Source organism: Carassius carassius, chromosome 22, assembly GCF_963082965.1.
Source record: "Carassius carassius chromosome 22, fCarCar2.1, whole genome shotgun sequence".
Taxonomy (NCBI): Eukaryota; Metazoa; Chordata; class Actinopteri; order Cypriniformes; family Cyprinidae; genus Carassius; species Carassius carassius.
In genome coordinates this window covers 27,689,622-27,715,837 of record NC_081776.1, presented here as the reverse complement: position 1 = coordinate 27,715,837, position 26,216 = coordinate 27,689,622, and the positions used below count along the sequence as shown (strand labels likewise).

The 26,216-nt window shown below is 39.8% G+C and overlaps 1 protein-coding gene across 1 annotated transcript in view; it reads left to right on the top strand.

Annotated features, from left to right (window-relative positions):
- Positions 1-26,216, top strand: part of LOC132099268 (guanylate-binding protein 1-like) — a 97,529-nt gene that overhangs the window by 27,863 nt on the left and 43,450 nt on the right. The window contains exons 4-5 of the mRNA XM_059505705.1: positions 18,520-18,785; positions 20,948-21,228. Coding sequence (XP_059361688.1) covers positions 18,520-18,785; positions 20,948-21,228 — 547 coding nt within the window. The remainder of the gene's footprint in view (positions 1-18,519; positions 18,786-20,947; positions 21,229-26,216) is intronic.

Here is a 26,216-nt window from a genome sequence, read left to right as displayed (position 1 = left end):
GCCATTTATGCTGCGGCGCCCGGGGAGCAGTTGGGGGTTCGGTGCCTTGCTCAAGGGCACCTAAGTCGTGGTATTGCAGGTGGAGAGAGAACTGTACATGCACTCCCCCCACCTACAATTCCTGCCAGCCCGAGACTCGAACTCACAACCTATCGATTGCCAGTCCGACTGTATAACCATTAGGCCACGACTTCCCACGATGATTTTGGTGATACTGAACGGGCCGATAAATTTGGGAGCAAATTTATTAGAAACAGATTGCAGAGGAATGTTACTGGTAGAAAGCCACATTTTTGACGACGTAGACGGGAGGCTTTGACCGGTGGCGATCTGCCTTGGCCTTAGTGCGCTTCCTCACCCAGAGCAGAGTCTCGCGGGCTCTGGTCCAGGTGCGGTGACACCTCTGGACAAACGCGTGAGCGGAGGGGACCGTGACTTCAGATTCCAGACTGGGAAACGCTGGTGGCTGGTACCCTACGCTACACTGAAACTGAGAGAGGCCCGTAGCTGACACTGGCAATGAATTGTGGGCGTACTCCACCATAGAGAGTTATTGACTCCGGGAAGATGGATTCTTGGAGACCAAACATCGCAACGTCCTCTCTAAATCTTGGTTGGCTCGCTCAGATTGTCCGTTGCTTTGGGGATGATAACCAAAGACAAGCTAACAGACGCTCCTAACAATTTGCAAAACTCTTTCCAAAATTTGGATATAAACTGAGATCCCCTGTCCGAAACCACGTCTACCGGGAGGCCATGAAGCCGAAACACGTGATCTAGAACAGTGACCGCTGTCTCCTTGGCTGTCTGTAATTTGGGCAAGGAAATGAAATGTGCCGCCTTCGAGAACTGGTCCACTATGGTCAAAACGACCATCATGCCATTAGAGGGCGGGAGGGTGGTAACAAAATCTAGAGCAATATGTGACCAGGGTCTCGAAGGGACAGACAGCGGTTGAAGAAGCCCATCAGGTCGGTTAGATGACTTACCACTGGCACAAACTGAGCAAGCCAAAACAAAATCGCGGACATCGCGAGCCATACGTGGCCACCAGAATTGTTGTCTAACCAACCCATTAGTTCTACTTATCCCTGGGTGACAAGCCATATTAGAACAATGACCCCACTGAACAACTTCAAACCTTAACTCCTCCGGCACAAACAAACGGTTCGGTGGGAAACCGGATGGAGGCGTTACCCCTTCTAAGGCCGTCTTGACCTTCGACTCGACCTCCCATACGAGTGCTGAGACTACTAATCTCTCAGGCAAAATACACTCGGGGGTAACGGGACGGGCGGAGGGATCAAAAAGACGTGACAAAGAATCGGGTTTGACATTTTTGGAACCCGGGCGGTACGATAGGGTAAATTCAAAACGATTGAAAAAAAGTGCCCACCGAGCCTGCCTGGAATTGAGTCTTTTTGCAGTTCTAATGTATTCTAAGCAGACATGGGGACTTGTGACTTGGACTCGAGTCGACTCGAGTCGCTTTTTTATGACTTGTGACTTGACTTGACAAAAAATAAAATACTTGAGACTTGACTCGGACTTGGAAGTTAAAGACTCGGGACTTGACTTGAGACAGGATGACTTGAATGTTAATCACATTATGTTTTCAGTTTGAATATAAAATATATAAATTCTTTTTTTTTAAATAAAATTGATTACTCAGCTGGAGCGCAGGCTGAGAATCGCGTTGTCATGACTGGACCAGGACACTATCATCAGTCATGCCCTCTCTACCTTACGCACACCACGCCCACTTAGATCAGATATCACATCACATCAACATCTCAGCTTGAGGGGTACCGAGGGTCATCGCTTTTGTCGTCAATAATTGGCAGTTGCGCCCCTGAGGCGTCGAGCGTGTCGCACCGCGTGCGCGTCGCGACCGCGTTGCTTCCATTATGAGCGCGCATAACGGTGGTGCATACATGGTGGGATAGGCCACATCGTGCTCGGCTTGCAGACAAGACTCTCGAATCTTATATTTTGCAAGTGCAATACCTTGTAATAGAGGTAATGACTTACGGATGTACTCTGAGAGAGAGATTGTGTGTGTGTGTGTGTGTGTGTGTGTGTGTGTGACGAGAGAGAGAGAGAGAGAGAGAGAGAGAGAGAGAGAGAGAGAGAGAGAGAGAGAGAGAGAGAGAAACACACTCGTGCTTCACCTGATGAAGGAAACCCAAACTGAGTCTGACTCCAATCACAACCCCAACATTCAGAAACTAATTGACACAAATCTGAAGTATAATTATGATGAAAAATGAAAAAAATTAATTTGAGCTCCAAACCAAACTCCAGTGTTATTCGGCCCTAAACAGAACCACAAAACTGGCAAATTACTTATCACTCAAGCAATTAAAAGAAAGACAAATCCTTTCAAAATATCGACTCAGTGATCATGTTTTGGAAATAGAGATTGGTAGACATAAAAGATCCTGGCTACCGAGAGAAGAGAGGCAAACACTGAGCTGAATCAAACAGAGGATGAGAAACACTTCCTTCTTGTCTGTCCCAAATACAGCACTACAAGAGAAACATTCTTCTCACAGTTTGAAGCTTTGAATCGTTCATTCTTGTCTCTAAATGACTCAGAGAAACTACTCTATATACTTGGAGAGAATGAGACGGCAGTCAAAATAGCTGCTAAATATTTATACACCATACACACCATACGAAAGGGATAATTTATTATATTCAACTGTTTTATTTGATATTCTTAATTGTATATAATTACTTTTATTAATATTAGAAATATTATCTGCTGCTGCTATTTTATTGTATTGTATTTTATTGTAATCATATTTTATTCTGTATCTAAATGCTAAATTTGGCAATACTGTAGCTCAAATGTCATGCCAATAAAGCAACTTGAACTTGAACTTGAGAGAGAGAGAGAGAGAGAGGAGAAATGTAAGAAAGTTTAATGTTGTATGTAAACTGTGTTTGAGGGGAAGTCGTGGCCTAATAGTTAGAGAGTCGGACTTGCAATCGAAGGGTTGAGAGAAATTGTGGGTGTGTGCATGTAAAGTTCTCTTTCCACCTTCAATACCATGACTTAGGTGACCTTGAGCAAGGCATCGAACGCCCAACTGCTCCCCGGGCGCCGCAGCATAAATGGCTGCCCACTGCTCTGGGTGTGTGTTCACAGTGTGTGTGTGTGTTCACTGCTCTGGGTGTGTGCACTTCGGATGGGTTAAATGCAGAGCACGAATTCTGAGTATGGGTCACCATACTTGGCCGAATGTCATGTCACGTCACGTCGTTTGAGAGAGAGAGAGAGAGAGAGAGAGAGAGAGGGGGGTGTTCAGAGAGGAGTCTGTTGGATGTTTAGCTGTTATTTGTTTTATGGACTCAATGTTGAAAATGTAAAACATTTCTGTTGGCAGAAGTGAAAAATAAATAATTTTATGAAGTTACAATTTTGGTTGATTCCATGATGTATTTTACTGAACATGAGTATTTACAATGCAAATCCAAATTATTTTAATTTACTGTTACTTATATCTTGTCTTTTAACTTCATTAAGATCAGATTCTGCAGGTAAAATTACAATAAAAAGGTGACTTGACTTGGACTTGACTTACTACAGGACTTGACTTGACATAACTTGTGACTTGACTTGCCCAAGAAAAAAATACTTGGGACTTACTTGAGACTTGAAGGTTAAGACTTGAGACTTACTTGAGACTTGGTTGACTTGGTCCCATCTCTGATTCTAAGTTCTTGTGATCGGTCCAAACAATAAAGGGAACCCCTGAACCCTCCAACCAGTGACGCCATTCCTCTAATGCTAGTTTGACCGCCAACAACTCTCTATTGCCAATGTCATAATTACGTTCGGCAGGAGATAGTCGATGTGAGAAAAACGCGCAAGGATGTACCTTATCGTCTGAAGCAGCATGTTGGGACAACACTGCTCCTACCCCCACCTCTGACGTGTCGACCTCCACCACGAACTGCCGTGTGGGATCGGGGGCCACAAGGATGGGAGCCGAAACAATACGGTTCTTGAGGTTAGTGAACGCAGCCTCAGCAGCGTCCAACCACCTGAACGGAGTACTGGGAGAGGTCAAGGCTGTCAGAGGTGAGGCTAGTTGGCTGAAATTACGGATGAAACGTCGATAGAAATTGGCGAACCCCAGAAACCACTGTAGGGCCTTACGGGAATCTGGCGATGGCCAATCTATCACAGCCTTAACTTTGTCAGGGTCCATACGTATTCCCTCGGACGAAACGATATACCCTAGGAAGGGGACAGACTGTGCATGGAATATGCATTTCTCCGCCTTGACAAAAAGCCCATTCTCAAGTAATCTCTGGAGCACTCGTCTGACGTGTTGAACGTGTTCCTGGAGAGATGAAGAAAAAATCAGTATGTTTCCATTCATTCCCCTTCCTGATGTGGACCAAATGATAAGCATTGCGTAAATCCAATTTTGTGAATATGGATGCTCCCTGCAACCTCTCGAAAGCTGAAGACATGAGTGGTAAAGGATAGGTATTCTTAATAGTAATGTTGTTCAGCTCTCGGTAGTCAATGCAAGGTCGCAGAGAACCATCCTTCTTACCCACAAAAAAGAACCCTGCCCCCGCTGGAGAAGAGGAAGGACGGATGAAGCCAGAGGCTAAGGAATCAGAAATGTATTTCTCCATGGCCTCCCTCTCAGGAATAGAGAGAGAGTATAACTTGCCCTTAGGCGGAGACTTACCTGACACTAAGTCTATAGCACAGTCGTAGGGACGATGCGGAGGAAGAGAAGCAGCACGGGACTTACTGAACACTTCCTTCAGGTCCAGATACTCAACGGGCACGTTTAGCAAAACCATGTACTCTTTCTGAAAGACAGAAACAGGGACAACAGAACAAGCAGAAACCAGACAAGACTCATGACATCTTTCACTCCACAATGTGACAGTGTTAGAACCCCATTCCACTCGTGGATTATGTTTGGACAACCAGGAGTGGCCTAAAACGATGGGAGCAACAGGGGAGTCCAAGAGAAAAAAGGATATGGTTTCTTGATGGTTTCCAGACGTGATCAGTGTGATGGGTTCTGTATGGTGCGTGACGTGAGGCAGTTCCTGGCCGTTGAGTGCGGTGACATGGATGGGGAGAGACACAAGAAGGACAGGAATGTTCAAGTGATGTGCAAGTGATGAATCAATGAAATTACCTCTGCAGTTCCCTCTCCCTCTGGGACAGCCGAGCTCTACCCACCTGCATGGGCTCGTGGTCGTCGACGGGACCGACCGCCTTCTCTCGACTCGAGCGCCCCCTGGCTGGAGAGATGGTAGATCTTGAAGGACTGGGTTGGCGGCCCAAGCGATTAATCCGTGCGTCAACTCGTAAAGCCAGTTCGATGAGTCCGTTGAGAGTGGGGGGCAGCTCGAGGAGGTAGATCTCCTGCTGAACATGGTCGGATAACCCATGCAGGAATCTATCCCACTGCCTCATTCCACTGGCACGTGGTCGCCAGGGTGCGGAACTCGATGGAGTAATCGGTGACGGAGGAAGAGCCTTGCTCGATTTCCGAGAGTCGATGAGCGGCTTCCCTGCCGGTCGCGGCCCGGTCGAAGACGCTCCTCATCTCCTCGGAAAGGGTGTGGAACGAGGCACAACACGGGTGTTGGTTTTCCCACACTGCCGTCCCCCATAAGGCAGCCTTGCCAGACAGCAATGTGAGCGTAAACGCTACTTTAGATTAATCCGTAGTGAAGGTGCGGGGCTGTAGGGCGAAATGCATAGAACATTTGGTTAGGAACGCTCTGCAAAACGCTGGCTCACCCGCATATTTCTTCGGCGCCGGAAGTGGTCCTGGGGAATCTCCCGGGGGACGGACGGCGCAGGCGGTGTGATGGGCGCAGTGGGAGACGTGAGTTGATGGATCTGCTGGGTGAGCTCGGACACCTGTGCCACCAGCGCTTGGACAGCGCATCCGGTGTTCGAGATGCTCTCCTGCTGTTGATCCATTCTCTTGACGCTGTGGTGTATGAAGTCTGTGAGGGTATTGGTGCTCGCTGCTTCCATGTTGGTGAGATCGTTATGTGACGGTGGGTATAAATACAGTCTGGAAGCAGATGCGAGATTAACAGTTTAATGAGATGAGATGAAGATAAATACACAAACAAACAATGATGCTGAGACGACGACACTCCGTGGTGGTGGTGAGGAGGTGAGGAATCCTGATGGTGGCGGAGAGAGGGTAAGTAATCCGAATGATGACGGCGTGTAGACAGCAGGAGAGGATGGCACAGGAACTGCGGGGAATAGAGCCGAAGGTAAATGTCCGTGGCTGAGTGAACGTGCGAAGAGTGGATGAGGTTCAAAGGTAACACAGACATCCAACGCATACAACACTAAAGCATACGAACAGGTAAACCACATTAAACAACTAACAACGATCTCACAAACACAAGACGTGAGACAAGCCAATATATAGTGGATGAGTAATGACAGCTGTTGCTGATGACAATTAACGTAGACGCCCACAAGCTAATCAGTGCAGATGCGAAACAAACAGATCTCACCACAAAGTGCAAACACCACGAGATCACAGTTTACCAACCGTGACACAGTGGCCTGTCAACTGTACTGAGCATCTTTTTAGGCTGGCCTCAGCCAGTCGGTTATATAAAATATCAAGTTGAAAGTCATCATAGCTTGCTTAGTATAGACCCAGCTCCCAACCCAACTTTAGAATAGATTAACGGCGATATTTTTTTTATCACCCGATAAAAGTCTCACATTAACGCAGCACGTTAACGCCGACAACGGCCCACCACTAATATATATATATCAGAATCAGAATCAGATCAGAATCAGAATGAGCTTTATTGCCAGGTATGTTCACACATACGTGACAGAAGCTCCACAGTGCAACATAATGACAGTGACAGAACAAAAAACACAAAATGGAATAAAAATTTTTAAAAAATACAAATAGGTAGATAAGGAATGAAAATATACAAATTGACAATGTATGGCAGGTATATTACAATGAGCATTATGTATGTACAGGTATATTATGTACAAAAAATATAAGTGTACGCTAAGTATGTGTGTTAGATAAATAAGTGTATGTGTATGTATATGTAAATATAAATAGTGTAGTGTGTTCAGTTCAGAGTTTAATAACAGTTATTATCAGCTGTTCATAAGATGGATTGCCTGAGGGAAGAATCTTGTCCTGTGTCTGGTCGTTCTGGTGGTCAGTGCTCTGTAGCGTCGACCAGATGGCAACAGTTCAAAGAGGGAGTGTGCTGGATGTGAGGGGTCCAGAGTGATTTTGACAGCCATTTTTTTCACTCTGGATAAGTACAGTTCTTGAAAAGATGGGAGGGTTGAACCGATGATTCGCTCAGCAGTCCGGACTACCCTCTGTAGCCTTCTGAGGTCCGATTTAGAAGCTGAGCTGAACCAGACAGTTACTGAAGTGCAGAGGATGGATTCGATGATGGTGGAGTAGAACTGTTCCAGCAGCTCCTGTGGCTATATATATATATATATATATATATTGGTTTTACTGTGCATTCATTCTTGTTAAAACTACAAAGTAATTCAGTCAAGAGCAGTGAGTCATTTTTCTCTTTCATTTTCTTGGATTAACATTACAGCAGCCAGTAGCTAAATTAGGCGCGGTCACTTCAAGAGACGATGAACGCATCCAATATAATACACATCCCAGTTTTTTTCCTCAATGGTTTACTTTCACTTAAGAAATAACTGACAGTTTTTTCAAGCATATTTTCCAAGGCTGGTATTTTGACATATTTTCTATGTATTTGTCGGCACAAGAGCAAAAAGAGGCAAACTCCGTGTTCAAGTGTTTTGAGACGCCTTTCTCTGCATGAGCCCTGAACACCAAAACACCGCGAGAAATTGTGCACGTAACTTCACGCCAATAAATAATCAGAAATATTGGTCTTCACATTCGTCCTGCCTGTTGTCCGTGGATTTACCTATATTTGGTGTTATTTGCCGTATAAAACTTATTTAGACTTGCAAAATCGATTTTACAATCGATTCAATGAACACTTGTCTCTCAAATCAAACAGGATTTTTTTCAAAGTGACAACCCAAGAAAGCAAAGTAAACGGTCTCTCATTTGTAGGTTGCATTGATACATAGTGGTAAATGCAAGTAAAACAGTTTAACAGTACCTAATTTTTTTGCTTCTCACCTGAAATTCATGCAATGAACATGTTTTTGACAAAGATTTTAATTTTTTTGTGGTCTATATAGCCTGCATCAAAATGAAGATTGCAATTATGCGCCCGAAGGCACGGGTTGAGGCCCCAGATAGTGACATCACGATATGCTAATTTGTTTAAATTCATACCTACGTCATCACCAAAATTTCCCTTTTTTTCACATTTAACCTTTTTTAAAAAATATAGACCGACCTACCGACCCTTTTTTTTTTTAAATATTACTGTTACTGCAAACCAAAATATTTTTAAGGATGGCCTTATCATCGACTCATTAAGACCAAGCTCCCGTGCAGCAGCTCTATTTCCTTTTCCAACAGCCAGATCAGTTGCCCTCAACTTGAAAGCTGCATCATATGCATTTCTCCCTGTCTTTGCCATGATGAGGGTGACAAAATGACTACCGTAATCAGAATGATGAACGTGCTCGATTTAATCTAAACAGTAAACAAAACAAGTTGTTTGACCTTAACCCGTTCTGCAATTTCATTGGTCTAATGAAAGGTTAATGCCGGCAAAAAACTGAGCATGTCACAGAATGTGTTTTTATTTTATTTTTTTTAAGTGGGAAAAATCCATGTACTAGCCGCGTCATTGTTTAATCCGCGAGGTTCAAAGCGCGGGAAAAAAATTCTAGAAATTACAGTAATAACGAACTACCTTTGTAATACAGTAATAAAGAACTACCAATTTGATGCAGTGAACACAAAATACATTATATTACAAAATTCAATGTCATGGTGCCGTGTGAGTGCCAGCCTGATACTGCAGTTCAGTATCTCTGACCTCTTTTTTTTGTATCCCTTTAAGTGTTTAGTGTGCTTTATGTGTTTTTCTTATGCATGGAGGATGGATGAACAACTGTGGAGATGAGAATTATGTCTGTCCCTTATTGTTTGACTATTTTACACCTCGTCAGGAGACCCAAACAGCCAGAGCCCCATGGTTTACACCACGGAAGATCTGTTAACATTGCGCAGCATTAAGATACTCCAAACAGAAAGACTGGTGATCCCCAATGACATTAGGAGAAGGAGGAGAGGATCAAAAGTAGGTTTAAAATGCCCGGAGTGAAAACGCCACTACAAACCATGCCTTTAACTTATTATTATGTGGAATGTGATTATCGCTGATAATGGAGGAGCTAACAGTGCTAACCAGACTGCAGTGGGAGTATCGTGAATGTAGCATCGTGTTTTACAGAGACCTGGCTGAATGGACTGATTATGGACTCAATTGTTACTTTGGAGGGCTTCCAACTTTTGAGAGCAGACAGGAGATCTAAGGAAAGTGGTAAGCGGAAGAGTGGGGGAATCATGATGTTTGTGAATAACAGATGGTGCAATCCAAGTCATACAGTAGGTGGACAACCTATATGGGCACCGCGGCGTTAACTGGAATTCAGTCACGTGTTAAAATCACTCGCGAAACTACCGCCAGGGGGCGCAAAGGGACAGATGGCGAATTGAATGTAATTGTAAAATGAGATAAAAGGAGGAAGTAAAACAACAATAACATTATGTAACATCTTAAAAAAAAAACATTTATAGTGAGTTAATTTCAAAACGTAGGATAGTCTTAGGCTACAGTCTACTCATCAAAAATTTAAAGAAGACCTTTGGATTCCGCTTGGTCTTAAAGCCTTCCGCAAACATCTACGATCACAAATAACAATGATTTTCTTAAAATAATGATTAATTATCAATTGATAATTTGTTATTATCATTATAATCTTGTGAAAATAACAATATGGGCTGCAAGAAAATAATAAATACAAAGAGTAGTGCTGTTGAGTGCAGGCATGTTTCAGCCCAGTAACACCGTTCTTCACAGCCAAAAAACAGAGTTCAGTTCAGCTGGAGGGGGTTGGGTTTTTGGAGGCAGTTATGTATGTCTTGTGGGGGTCGAGATAAAGATGTGAATCTCTTGCTCTTTCATATGGACAGTGTCTTATGAGGCTTTTACTTGCTGAACAGGTTTATATAGGACTGTTGTTTTGGTTATAGACTAAAAAATTGTCTGCCCCCACGTAACATTTTTCTAGTTCTAGTCATTCATTTGTTATACTCAACTAATCAGAGGTTTATATTAAATTTACATAATCAAGTCTTAATATATACTGCGCTCAAGCACATGCATTAAGTTGGCCACAAAGTACATGCTTCTGCATGTAGCCTAATAATTGTGAAAAATTAAACATTTAAAAATTTTTATTAATAAACTAATTTTTCTTGTCGGGTGCAATTCACAGTGCTGGCTCTCTCCGACAGAGAAATGCAACATTCACAGATTGTTGAATGTTGAATTTTAATGCGCCCTGTCATTAATGCGCATGAATAATTTTTGCACAAACACTTGAAACAGACTCTTGAGAGGATATTAAGAGTCTGAGCGTCGTGGTTTTCACTCACTCCAAGAGCGCTCCATCACAAGTACAATTCATGCCAACAGCCCATAATATAACTGCATATTCAGCAAGAATTCATGTTAAACATATTTAGCTATGGCTTGATCAGAAGGTTATAATGACTGCAAGAGTCGAGCGGGATGTTAAAGGCTAAGGAGTTTGTCTGTTTCTTTTACTGATTAATTTCGGGTTAAAGCATGATTTAAAAATGTACTGTTATTTTCCTCACAAACAAAATTTCCACAGCAGAAAGCAGCAATTAAAGAATTAATGCTTACAATGTTATTAGCATGTGATAGGGAAAAAAGTTTACACACATAACTAGAGCTGTCACTTTTGTGAAAAAATCTTTTTAGATTTTTAAGACACAAGTGTTCATAGAATCGATTGTAAAATTTATTTTCCATGTCTAAAAAAAAAAGACGTTTCCCTTTTCAACGTCAAATAACGGATGAACGTAGAGAGAGTGCAGGAAACGCACAAGTCAGCAATATTTCTTATTTATTGGCATGAAGTTTCGTGCAGAATAACAAACAGCAACAGGAGTGCAACATTCTCGAAAAAATATATATGCAGAGGGGACGGCTGCCATAACAAAAAAACATCACTGCAGGCTTTAACCCGGCTGCATTTATGATTTAGGCAATTCAAAAATCTCCAGGATTATTTTAAATAATGACTCAGTCCATTTTAAAACAACTGTTCAAAAAATGAAACTTTTAATGAGCGTTTTTTATTCACTATATGTCCAGCTGTTGAGAAGACGCACTTTGACCGCACTGATGTCCCAGGGACACTCCGGTACAGCTGTGCAAGGTGGGGGTATTACTGCCAATTTTCCATCACAAAAGCCGGTCGCTGTCAGCTTGCAATGGTCCTTTTCATAACTCAGAATCTCCTGTAACTAGATGCGCGAATGAGGTGAAAAACGCGTCTTTACATTGACTTAACATTGAAATCATTTGCGCCAGATACTCTATACGCGTTTGGTGTAAAGGCAGCATTAGAGGTCACTTTCGACATCACTGGGTCTTATAGGCGCGTAAAATTGCTGGTATTTTCTGTCTAGCTTTCGCAACGCATACTGCACTTTCGGAATTCTTTATTTTCTTTTTCTGCTTGTTTGTGAGTTTTGTTACATCTATATATTTTTATATATATTGTTTAATTATTTTAAAATTAATAGTGTACATATTTGGTTAAAATCGATTCCCTATTTTCATTTTCAAAACTTTCTTTGGTTGGCCCGATCGATTGTGCAATCGTTTTTCGAACTAAAAGTGACAGCCCTACACATAACCTAAGCCGCTTTGAAACTCTCCTGTAACTTTTTTTTATTTTTTTTTTATACATTATGTTATGAACATAATATTTCAAAAATACTGAAAAACACCGGACACAAGTGGCGTAATCCAACAAAAGACAACAGAACCCAGTGATTGATACACTGGACTCGATCCCCATCAGTGAACTGATGCTCGTTCTGTTTATGATGAAATGTTCTGACACTGCGTTCAGATGATTTGACACTATAGTGTGATGTCATCAAGTTTAGACAGACTTTTAGCGCTGTGGGGCACGGATGACAACTCTCGCGTCCGGTGTAGACACAGACAGTGACTGCTCTATTTACAAATAAGTTCTATAAGAAAAAAAAAACCTAAACCAGCGGCATAACGAGATGGAAATATAGACTAGAAAATATATTAAAAGGTCCTCCGTCCATGACACTGCGGAGCTGCCAGTTTTAATCTGAACAGCTCTTAACGCAAAGTGGATGGTTAGATGCATGATGGGCTTTTTTAGGCCATATGCTATCACCCAGCCCTAAAAGCAAGTAAAGAAGGCTCCCTTTAAAATCACTTAATTTGTCAATTAATTAAGTTATTTTTTACATTGTGTGCATTTTGTTGTTTATAATGAGAGAACTTGAGTTTAATCGTGAGGACGGTATATTAATCCATCAATTCTTTAGAGTTTCAAAGATTTAGCTAAATTGTTCAGGTTTAATTTATTTGTTTCTTGTTTTAGGCTAATTAGGCATAAATAATGGGAACAAAATTATACAGTGCTTCATGCAACATGCAACAATTTCTTAATCAGTTTACAGACAAATGTCTTTTTCCCAATAAGTTATGTCAAAATAAAGGACAGGTAACGAATAACAAAAATGCATGTTGTTTTATTAAAGGAAAAATATATTTATATTTAAAATATAAATTAAAATATAGGCATAATATATGAAAATATTGACATTTTGCATATTAATCCATGTAGCCTACCCTCCTAAAATAGGCTACCACTTTTAATGCTCTGATGCAAAGTAAACCACAATTTCTTTTGAATAATATAGCACATAAATCATATAATATAAATGAAGAGTTTGGTTCCAAAACGCTATAAATCCAAAATTGTTAAATTGAGAAAAAAGGCATTTTCTTTCCCAAAAGACTGTTTGTATGAAAACTGTTATTTTATGTTTCAAACTGTAATATATCATTATGAGTTTGTAATAACATAAAAAAATCAAATCCATATTTTGATTTTAAACATTTATTAAACAAAGACATTTTTTTTTCTCCAAAATGCAATATATCCATAACACGTTTTTCCCCAAAATGCTACAAATCCATTTCATCAACAAAAACTCACTTTCTGTATGAAATTGAGCAAAGACATAACAATAAATAACAAGGAAAGGTTGTCTATACATATGACAAACCCCAAAACTTGAACAACATCACTTATATTAAACCATTAAACCAATTTTTAAAAGTACATTCATCTCGCTGCCTTTTTCAGATTGCATTCATTTCAGTCTGATATTAATGCTGTTAATAGCAACATTTCAAATTCATCCTGAACTCATACGTAACATTAGAGCAAAATTTTGTTTCTGTTGCATTCATTTTGTTATTCTGTACACTACATTCATTAAATTTTCAAAACAATGTACGAAACTGTACAATTATTAAGTTAAATATTATTAAATAGTAAGTTATCTATTCAAGTCCCAAACTTGGACAACAGATTTCTAAAAAATACATCCATCACAATGCTTCATAAAAACATGTTCATAAAAACAATATTTCTGTGTCATTAAAAAACATAACAATATTTCTGTGCAAAATATAACTTTAAATAAACAATACATCTGTGTGAGATTGTGCAACATAACTAGGCTATAAGCAACCATGACAGTTGATTTACATAACAATGCCAACTTGAACAAATTTCTTATAGTGGAACACAGATATATGAAATACATTAATCATGTTGTAGTGCATGTTATTCATTTATTTATTTATCTATCTATTTATTTATTTATCTATCTATCTATTTATCTATTTATTATGGACAACTACAATTCAGTGCCATTGTGAAGTGCCATTATCTAACCCAACCACACACAGACTTTCTCCGCACTCACTTAACTCCTCCTCCTGTTTGCTCAGGTCTTTCTCACACACACGTGTTCACACACACTTATTATGCACTGAAACAGTGAACTCAAAAGGCACAATCGGCAGAATTATTCTTCAGGGCTGTCACGGTCGGCATCATTTACAATGAGTGCTCCATCATAGAAGGCACGCACAGTGTCATTGGCACCAATTTCAGCAAGCAAGTTAAGCACATCCTTTCTTTTTGCATCCTTCTGAGGCGAGTGTTTACCGGCGTCTACTGACAGGGTGCCGCCATGACAGTTTGCGTCATGGAATGGTGCGCAGTGATTGGTCGAATGGAACTGTCGGGCTTTGCAGAAAAACAATAATACTGCACACCTTTTAAATGTGTCAAATCTAAAATATGGTTTAATATCATGTAGCTTAGAGAAAATATAAGCACAGGCTCAGGCACAGGCTGGACATTTATCCTGCTTAAATTCGTTCTAAGAAATGCACATAATTTCATAAGTACCAAACTTTCTTCTGTGAATGTTACATATAAAATATATGAAATATTTTAAATATTTTAACTATAGTGTTTTTCTTTCATTTTTCGTGACTGAAGCCGTCAAATGTAACACATCAGCGAGGCAAAACTGACATCTATTTGCGAAAATGTGCTTTGATGCGCTTGTTTGATAACTTGTGGTTAAAACCCCTTAATTGTCACTCACATTTTTGAACACTGACTTTGTAGAGCACGATCCAAACTTAAATGTTTATAATTCATGAATGAAAACATTTTGTAACATGATATTGATGTACCATTTACATGGTAATGCAATGTCTGATTTTAAAATAGGTTTTAAAGGATGAATTTTGAGATTTTAAGTTTTCAGTTGATATATAATTTCTGATGATTTCTAAAATGTGATAGAGTAAAAGGCAACGAAGCAGCCTTTTTTTTTAACAAAGGTCAGAACTCCTGTTATGATGTATAGATATTTGAGGGTGCACTCTTGTCATAAATTAATCTATTATTTTTCCTACATAATTTTTAACTAAAATCATTGGTAAAATATCTATTTGGGAGTCTGAGACCTTTCCAACTATATATAGTTTTGTCAAGATTAGATTAGAATTAATCGTAAAATAGTGAAGTAAATGTAGGCGTCCCACAGAGGGGAAGGGTGACAGTTAACAGGTTGTTAAAGCGCCTACCTACTGTATTAGTGTTAAAGAGCAATGTTGTACTAAGGACATAGAGTTGCTAGCCGTTAGCTTACGGCTGTATTATCTACCAGGGAATTCTCCAATTTCACTGCAATAACTGTTTACATAGACCCTTCAGCCGATGCTATAGTGGCTTGTGAGCTCTTACACACTGTTGTATCACAGTTGCAGACATCACACCCGCAGTCCCTTCTACTTATATCTGGTGATTTTAACCATGCTTCCCTGTCTACTATTCTTCCCACCTTTAGCCAGTATGTTAAATGCTGTACTAGGGATAACAAAATATTGGATCTTATGTATGTAAACACAAGATGCATATGTCTCTATACCCCTTCCTCCGCTTCGTCGCTCAGATCATAATTGTGTCTACTTGAGGCCTGTTTACATTCCTGTGGTAAAAAAAAACATCCCCCAACCACAATGCATGTGAGGAAATGGTCTGATGAGACTAGTGAGGCACTGAGAGATGGCTTTGAGACCACAGACTGGGAAGTTCTTTGTGGATTACATAGGGAAGATAATGATAATATGAATCAGTGTGTTACAGATTACATCATTTTTTTTTGTAAAAAGCACTGTGTCTACAAAGAGGGTTTGTTGTTTCCCCAATAATAAACCCTGGGTGACTTCTGAGCTCAAGACACTGTTAAATGAAAAGAAGAGACTTTTCAGATTGGGGAATAAAGAAGAGCTGAGAATGTTGAAAAATCAACTCAGAAGTGAGAAAAGGAAAGCAAAAGTCAGATATAGAGAAAAGGTTGAGGAGCGTTTTTGGCATAATGATGTGAGGGAGGTCTGGAGAGGATTGAGGATTGGGTGTAATTTCTTGTGATCAAAATAGGGCAAATGAATTCAATAACTTTTTTAATAGATTTGATTCTGCCCCCCTGACATCTTACTCTCATCCTCCCACTGCTACTCATTACATACGTATAAAGGATTCATACAAAATATTCCATCATCCTCAGCAAGGATCATCAATTACTTCAGCTTTGGCTAATATGTTTTTTACATTATCTATTATCTACCTACTGCATAGATCCTATCTACATCTGGAGGATGCAGGGAGAGCTGTGAGGATCGTGTTTTTTTATCTGTCCAGTGGTTTCAATACTATATGGCCGTTGTTGCTTGAAGGGAAGCTGGAGTTGACTGTCATCTGGCTGCATGGATCATCAATTACCTCATAGATAGACCACATTATGTGAGGTTACAGAACTGTGTGTCTGATATGGTGGTCTGCAGTACGGGGGCCCCACAAGGGATGGTGCTTGCTCCGTTTCTTTTAACACTGTATACTACTGATTTAAGATACAATACAACCAGCTGCCGCCTGGAGACATTTTCGGATGATACTGCTGTAGTTGGATGTACAAACCAGATTCCAAAAAAGTTGGGACACTGTACAAATTGTGAGTAAAAAAGGAATGGAACAATTAACAAATCTCATAAACTTATATTTTATTCACAATAGAATATAGATAACATACAAAATGTTGAAAGTGAGACAATTTGGAAATGTCATGCCAAATATTGGCTCATTTTGGATTTCATGAGAGCTACACATTCCAAAAAAGTTGGGACAGGTAGCAATAAGTGGCCGGAAAAGTTAAATGTACATATAAGGAACAGCAGGAGGACCAATTTGCAACTTATTAGGTCAATTGGCAACATGATTGGTTATACAAAAGAGACTTTCAGAGTGACAGTGTCTCTCAGAAGTCAAGATGGGCAGAGGATCACCAACTCCCCCAATGCTGCGGCAAAAAATTGTGGAACAATATCAGAAAGAAGTTTCTCAGAGACAAACTGCAAATAGTTTCATCATCTACAGTGCATAATATGATCCAAAGATTCAGAGAATCGAGAACAATCTCTGTGTTTAAGGGTAAAGGATGGAAAACCATACTGGATGCCCGTGATCTTCGGGTCCTTAGACGGCACTGCATCACATACAGGAATGCTACTCTAATGGAAATCACAACATGGGCTCAGGAATACTTCCAGAAAACATTGTCTGTGAACACAATCCACCGTGCCATTCACCATTGCCAGCTAAAACTCTATAGGTCAAAAAAGAAGGCATTTCTAAACATGATCCAGAAGCAAAGGTGTTTTCTCTGGGCCAAGGCTCATTTAAAATGGACAGTGGCAAAGTGGAAAACTGTTCTGTGGTCAGACGAATCATCATTTGAAGGTCTTTTTGGAAAACTGGGACGCCATGTCATCCGGACTAAAGAGGACAAGGACAGCCCAAGTTGTTATCAGCGCTCAGTTCAGAAGCCTGCATCTCTGATGGTATGGGGTTGCATGAGTGCGTGTGGCATGGGCAGCTTACATATCTGGAAAGGCACCATCAATGCTGAAAGGTATATCCAAAATCTAGAACAACATATGCTCCCATCCAGACGTCGTCTCTTTCAGGGAAGACCTTGCATTTTCCAACATGACAATGCCAGACCACATACTGCATCAATTACAACATCATGGCTGCATAGAAGAAGGATCCGGGTACTGAAATGGCCAGCCTGCAGTCCAGGTCTTTCACCCATAGAAAACATTTGGTGCATCATAAAGAGGAAGATGTGACAAAGAAGACCTAAGACAGTTGAGCAAGTAGAAGCCTGTATTAGACAAGAATGGGACAACATTCTTATTCCTAAACTTGAGCAACTTGTCTCCTCAGCCCCCAGACGTTTGCAGACTGTTATAAAAAGAAGAGGGGATGCCACACAGTGGTAAACATGGCCTTGTCCCAACTTTTTTGAGATGTGTTGATGGCATGAAATTTAAAATCAACTTATTTTTCCCTTAAAATTATACATTTTCTTAGTTTAAACATTTGATATGTCATCTATGTTGTATTCTGGATAAAATATTGAAATTTGAAACTTCCACATCATTGCATTCTGTTTTTATTCACAATTTTTACAGTGACCCAACTTTTTTGGAATTGGGTTTGTAAAACTTTTTCTGGATAATGAACCCCGTTTTTTATTCCAGAACTGCTGTATTGATATCCTAAATTGGAATTATACAAATAGAAATGCAAGTTCAGTCAGACTGTTGCATAATATATAAAGTGATACTTAATTACATAATTTTTTCTATTATAGTTTAAGTCTACAACTGATTGCTTCCTTGTTGCTAAGTTTAATGATATTAAAAAGTGTTCAGCACCAGTGTTGAGAATTTTGCTTAGTACCATGTCATGGCACCTTTGTTCTTCTAGATTATGCATAATGAGTTGTTGATGCCTAAACAAACTGTCAGATATGTCACTGTATTATCAGAGTGCATCAAGGTCAAATCATCAGATGAGGATGCTGAGGATTCAAGCGAGTTTGTAAAGTTCTTCCCTAGTTTCATCTGGGCTGTGAGGGACTTCACACTGGAGCTAAAGATCAATGGCAAAGATGTAACCGAGGATGAGTATCTAGAGTTTGCTCTGAAGCTGAAACATGGTAATTTAAAAATACTGCAAAATATTATTTTTAATAATTCATCAACAACTATCACAAATATCAAAACTACTTCTAGTGACTAGTTTTTCAGACTTGATGGCATATCTTTTGTATTACCATTTTAAACTTCATAATTTATTAAGCTGAAATGTATGGTATTACTGTGCTGAATTGTTTGGTACTCAAGTTTACTATTCCATATCTCTCAGCTTTTTATGTCCAGTCAGTGCTTTAAGTGGCCCAAAAGAGGTGCCGGCACTCTATTATAGCATATATATATATATATATTTTTTTTTTTTTTTTATGATGATTCCTCTCATCCCCTGAGGTAACAACAACTATATGGAAGGTTTTTTTTATACAGCAGTCAACAGACGACCTTATAAAAATAATAAATCCTTTTATTAGTTTGTGGGTTTGCTTGAGCTAGAAAGAGCTACTGAACATAAATTAAATGTGCAAAAGGATATAAAAAGACCCTTAGAAAGAGCTACTGCATTACTTCATTAGCTTGCGTCTGACCTGCAGCGATATCATTCAGGCTTGGTGGGGTGTCAGCCAGCGAGTCATCTGATTCTGACCGTGTTTTTTTAGTACTCAGGGTCTGAAGCCAGGAGAGCATATTAAGTGTTGTTCACTGTATTTTTACCTAGCCGAGTGTGCGCGTTTCACACACCCTCTCCGGCCACGTTGAGTTGTTGACAATGAGGCCGGCGACACACTGGATGCGTGGCACAAGCGTCTCAGCTGCGTGGCGTGTCCGTTTTTAATTCGGCTCCCATGTTAACAGGTTAGAGTTGCAGACTGCCTGCGTGCGGAAAACGCATGCATGCTAGAAATAGAACCGACGCCTATTTTTCACGCGACACGCAAACGTGTTGGAAGCGTTTCCAGGCAAAATAGAATAGGAAAATATGTTTATATGTCATTTTGTACACAAATACATATTAATTCATGACACTTTGATGTTTGAAAGTCTATAGGTTGACATATATTCAAATATAAATGTAATTTAAAAAATAAATTCATAATTATCGATTTTCTAATATTGCACCTGTCAAACATAGTCTATTTTGCCATCAATTCTGTTGACGGAGTCGTTTATCAGTAGGCTTTATATTTATGCTCAACATGAAGTATTGATATTATTGTCATGAAGACAAGAGCCTGGTCAGCAGCAGCGCGCCAGCGACGTATCAGGCCGGTGACACATTGGCTGCGTGGCGTCTCTGCTGCGTGTCAGTTGCATGGCGGCTGCTTCGCGTTTTCTGTGTCTTTACACACCAGAATCGTGCCTGACGCGGCGCTGGCGCGCTGCTGCTGCTGTAGGTGACATAGAGGGAGGCCGCCGACAGACCAGGCTCTTGTCTTCATGACAATATAAACTTTTTTTTTTACACACCTACATCTACGCCTACTGATAAAGGACACCGTCAACAGTATTGATGGCAAAATAGACTAAGATTGACAGTTGCAATATTTGAAAATCGATAATTATTTATTTAGTTTTTTAATTACATTTATATCTGAATTTATGTCAACCTATAGACTTTCAAACATCAAAATGTCATTAATTATATAATATATATACGCAAATATATATTTGTGTACAAAATGACATATACACATATTTTCCTATTACATTTTGCCTGGAAACACTTTCAACATGCTTGTGTGTCGCGTGAAAAATAGGCGTCGGTTCTATTTCTAGCATGCACGCGTTTTCCGCGCGTCTCACGCAGGCAGTCTGCAAGCTCTAACCTGTTAACATGGGAACCGAATTAAAAACGGACACGCCACGCGGCTGAGACGCTTGCGCCACGCATCCAGTGTGTCGCCGGCCTGACAGTGGCAAAAGCGACACATGCGCTTTTCACTTGTAAAACTGAAGGGTATATGGGTAATGTAGTCTCTGCTCTCGGTGGGACGAATTAGGAAGCGTGCATTGTGAAGTACACTCTGAAAATCGGCAGCGCAGGAAAAGGATTAAAACCTCTATTAAAACAGATGTCCAAATGAGCGTACCGGTAAGCTAAAAGCACATTCTGGGCACACGGAGAGGTGGCGGTACGCTCAAGAGCTATATTTGGAAGTGGCGGTACTGAGTACCGGTGCGTACCGGCCCACTTAAAGCACTGTGTCCAGTGATAATTGAACAGAAAACAGAAAACAGAAACAGAAAACCATCTATCTAATACCTTTATATCTCTGTGTTTGATTTCATTCTTTCCCTGAAGTTCTGGGTCATCTGGCTAAAACATATGTGGACACCATCTCAAGTGGGGCTGTGCCATGTCTGGAGAATGCTGTAATAGCAATGGTAATAATTGAGAATGAGGCTGCAGTGAAGGAGGGCCTTCAGGTTTACCAAAGTGGAATGGAGAAGCTGAAGGACTCCTTCCCTCTGGAACAGAAGGATGTGTCTTCAGAACACCAACATCTTAGCAGCATGGCAACACAAGTCTTCATGAAGCGTTCCTTCAAGGACACTGATGGGAAGTACCTGAAATCCCTAGAGGTAGGCAATGTCCAATCAATTACGATGATGGTGAACCACTGACCCAGTAACAATAGGCAACCAGCTGAAAAGATTGATGCACAACAACTTAGAATCTTAAAACTCAAGCAACTATGTTGCAATATTGAACTATTAGTCCTCTGATCAAATATTTTGAGTGATTTAAAGTGATTCAGATGATTTTAAAATTGTTGTGCTTACTGATTTATCAAAACATTATGAGAAATATGAGAAAAGATCTTAGAGTGGCTACCTTTTGGCATGCTTTTGTTATTGACAGTTGGGAATCTAAAAATTACTCCTAAATATTTTAAATCAGAAACAACCTTGACTGCCGCCAATAGGACCGGTGTATGAAGCACGTGTGAAACCACTCTGATAGAATTGGCTCACATAGCCCCGGACGTCACAGGCGGATGCCCGGAAGTATAAGAGGGCACCTGTAGGATGTCACCAAATTCTATTGTCTTCAGAAGCTGGCTGTTTCCTTAGTGTGTGTATGAAGCATGTTTCTTCTAGTGAGTCGACCAGCACTTTAGGAAATGTGTGCCTCTGTGTTTGGATTCGGACTCTCGAGAGCATATTCTGTTTTTTGCATTATTGTCTCGGTGAGGAGCATGTGTTCAATCCCTCTCGCTCATTGTGATGAGTCACAACATCAAAGCTCACAGCAATAGTTTTGATCTGCAGGATCCACATACCTTCTCTAAATGTGTTGCCTGATGCTGCAGATACAGTAGTATTAATTTTGGCAGCCATTTAGTCTTGGTCTTACTCAAATGTACATTTTAGTTATCATATTTAGACAAACCTGTTTTTGTTTATTCAATAAAATTTATGAACATTTTAGCCAGGTTTTAATAAATTAAATCTTAGTCAAGTAGTTACATTTTTGTTATTCTGTTTAATGTTTAAACTAATAAAAATTTTTTATCGAAATTATAATCGTAATGATTGTTGTAATTTGAGAAATTTACTTTTGCATTTCAGGTGTTGCACTTTCTCCAGTAAGCAGAAATCAATAGAATGTGGACTTATGTTGTATTTTACCTCATCTAGTGTACTGATTTATTTATAGGCTTTTAATTATATAAATTAATACCAAAGACTTCTCTGTCTACATTATGAAAACATCTAAAACAAATGAAAAATATCATATCAGTGAAATTACTAGTTATTATAAGTCCATTTATTCAGTGATCATAATCACAAACAATAAAGTCAAGATCTCATGACAGAACACAGACCTGCTAAATGATGCTTTCAGTTAGATTGCTAAGGGGAAGTCGTGGCCTAATGGTTAGAGAGTCAGACTCCCAATCGAAAGGATGTGAGTTCGAGTCCCGGGCCGGCAGGAATTGTGGGTGGGGGGAGTGCATGTACAGTTCTCTCTCCACCTTCAATACCATGACTTAGGTGCCCTTGAGCAAGGCACTGAACCCCCAACTGCTCCCCGGGCGCCGCAGCATAAATGGCTGCCCACTGCTCCGGGTGTGTGCTCACAGTGTGTGTGTGTGTGTGTGTTCACTGCTCTGTGTGTGTGCATTTCGGATGGGTTAAATGCAGAGCACAAATTCTGAGTATGGGTCACCATACTTGGCTGAATGTCACTTCACTTTCACTTCACTCACTTTAAACTCCAGGTTGTTTAAACAAAGGCATGTCTATGGTTGCTTAAAATAAGAAAAACACACTGGGCAGAAAATGTATCCATGTAAAAGCGAAGCTCTGATTCGGGGATTGTGTCCTTTTTTGACAAAAAAATAAAAAGAGGTTTTTGGTATAAAGTGTTTATCTTTTTGAATACATACACAGTCGTCAATTTCGTCAATGAAATTGCAAGTTGATATAGTCTTAGTTATTGTTTATTGACCTTATTGTTGTCTTGTCTTCGTCTTGTCCTAGTCATGGGAAAAAAGCTTGTCAACGAACATTTTTCTTCATAATCTTCATTAACTAAATTGACACTACTGTGGAGAGATGGTTGTGAGCTTCAGTGCAATCTTTAGTGGCCTAGATTGGTTTGGGGGCGTCCCCTAAAACAACTGTTGTGCCGTGCCTCAGTCAGTTTTATGCTGCCAATGCATGAGAGGGTTGGTGACCATGATGCTCAGGATGTTGTATTCTTAGTTAGTTTGGCCATCAGGGCTCCTTTGACATCCATCAAGGCAATGGTCTATGAGTTCAGTAAGGCATGGGTGCAGTCAGTAGCTTTCAGGAGGTTCATGCCTAACCAGTTTAGGTCCTCTTTGTCTCTGAGGAGTCTGTCCCATCATGGTTTGAAGAACAAACAGTGCTAGTGACCAGTACTCTCCTGCTCCTCTCCCTTCCAGAATCTACCAGAATACCTTGCTCCCCCTCCACGGCATTTCTCAGCCTGGGTAGTAAGGTATGGTGCCCTTATCTGATTTTAAAATATCTTCCAAGCAGACAGTCCATCTGAATCCCACATGGTAAGTTTGGGCTTCCACCCTTTGTTAGGGTTTTTCAGGTGGATATGGCCCATTGCTAGCTTGATTTTGGGGAATATCCCTTCTCCTTGTTAAGCCAGATGGGTTTAGAAGTGGGCTGCCTGCCCAGGACCCAGGCTGTTTTTAAGTGGCCGGTCCCTCTGAATCCTGCATGTTAAGTTTCCCTTCCTCACGGCTTTTAAGTGGACAGCCTCTGCTCAGAGTGTAGTTGTCTGCAGATACAGTAAGTTGACAACCTAAATTGGTATTACCGCCGTGTGTACCGCCGTTAACTGCAAGTCAGTCACGTGTTAAAATCATTCGCGAAAATACCGCCAGGTGGCACAAAGGGACGGATTGTGAAATGAATGTAATTGTAAAATGAGATAAAAGGAGGAAGTAAAACAACAATAACATTATGATATAACATTGTAACATCATAAAAAAACATCAAAAATTTACAGTAAGTTAATTCAAAATGTAGGATAATCTCAGGCTACAGTCTACTCATCAAAAATTAAAAGAAGACCTTTACACAAAGGATCTTATGCATGCTATTGTTATTAAACAGTAAATAAATATAAGGCCAATATATATATATATATATATATATATATATATATATATATATATATATATATATATATATATAAACTGATTAATAAATTGTTGCATGTTTAAATGTGAAGCACTGTATAATGTCGTTCCCATTATTTAGGCCTAATTTGCCTAAAACAAGAAACAAATAAAATTAAACCTGCACGATTAAATCTTTGAAACTCTAAAGAATTAATAAAACGTCCTCACGATTAAACTCATGTTCTCTCATTATAATCAACAACATTCACACGATGTAAAAAAAAAGCTTTAGTAATTGACAACTTAAGTGATTTTAAAGGGAAGCTTCTTTACTTGCTTTTAAAGTAGGGTAATATCATATGGCCTAAATAAAATCCCATTTTTTTTATTTTAGAAAAAAAATCTGATTTATGATTTAAACCGATTTTTAAATCAATATTCAAATGACGAAGAAATTTTACAAAACAAGTTTTAATATAGTTCTTTATCATTCATTTAGCAGTCAAATTTATAACTGCAACAAGATGATTTTAAAAACAGTACTGTTATTACCTTAATGCTGGAAAGACCTTTATTTATTAATTTTTTTTATTTTATTTTTTAATACTAGCCCATCATGCATCTAACCATCCACTCAGCTTTAAGAGCTGTTCAGATTAAAACTGCAGTGAGTCAGTGTCATGGACGGAGGACCTGTTAATATATTTTCTAGTTTATATTTCCATCTCGTTATGCCACTGGTTTAGATTTTTTTTTTTCTCTTATAGAACTTATTTGTAAATAGAGCAGCGACTTTCTGTGTGTCTACACCGGACGCGAAAGTTGTCATCTGTGCCCCACAGCGAAAAGTGTGTCTAAACTTGATGACATCACACTATAGTGTCAAATCATCTGAACGCAGTGTCAGAACATTTCATCATAAACAGAATGAGCATCAATTCACTGATGGGGATCATGTCCAGTGTATCCATCACTGTGTTCTGTTGTCTTTTGTTGGATCGCTCCACTTGTGTCCGGTGTAGACCTGGCGTGCGTTTTTATTGTTTTATTTTACAGCCCTGCTTGTTTTAATGTTTTTATTAAATATCTGTATTGACTGCATGGTCATATTATCGAATTATTTACTGCCATGCGACCTACAAAAGTAAAGCTTGGCGAGTCGATCAACGAGCATTGCTGCAGGTTGATTTTTGGCGGATGTGCTGTGCTTGTGTTCCCGCGGTCGTCTTCATTTCGTCGGGTGAAACATCTCTCTCACTCGCAGCAGAGTCTGTGAGAAGCAACAACTTCCCCTCCACGCGCTCTGATACCAGAAACACGCTCTGCCTTCACTCCATGGATAAAGTATTTCAGTATGTTTGAAATGTTATGTTCATAACATAGCATATAAAATAATAATAATTAAAAAAAAAATAACAGGAGAGTTTGCCAAACTAATAACATTGTAAGCATTACATCTTTAATTGCTGCTTTCTGCTGTGAACATTTTGTTTGTGATGAAAATAACAGTATATTTGTGTCAGTTATTTTATCTAAACAGATCGATTAACTTCTTCAAGATTTCAAAATCAGATAGCATGCTGATAATGTAGCACTGTAAGATTACATTTGTTTGAACGCATTATTGCAAAAGAGATTGAGTGTGAATCTGTTTATATCATGCTTTAACCCGAAAATAATCAGTAAAAGAAACAGACAAACTCTTAACATTCCGACTCTTGCAGTTATTGTAACCTTCTGATCAAGCTAAATATGTTTAACATGAATTTTTGCTGAATATGCAGTTATATTACGGACTGTTGGCATGAATTGTACTCGTGATCAGGGGCGGACTGGCCATCGGGAGTACCGGGACATTTCCCGGTGGCCTGACGATAATTCTGGCCTGCTGGCTGCCGTTGTGCAGTCCATCAGCCTGACGTATGCAGCTGCAAATTAATTGACGGACTTATGAATCTA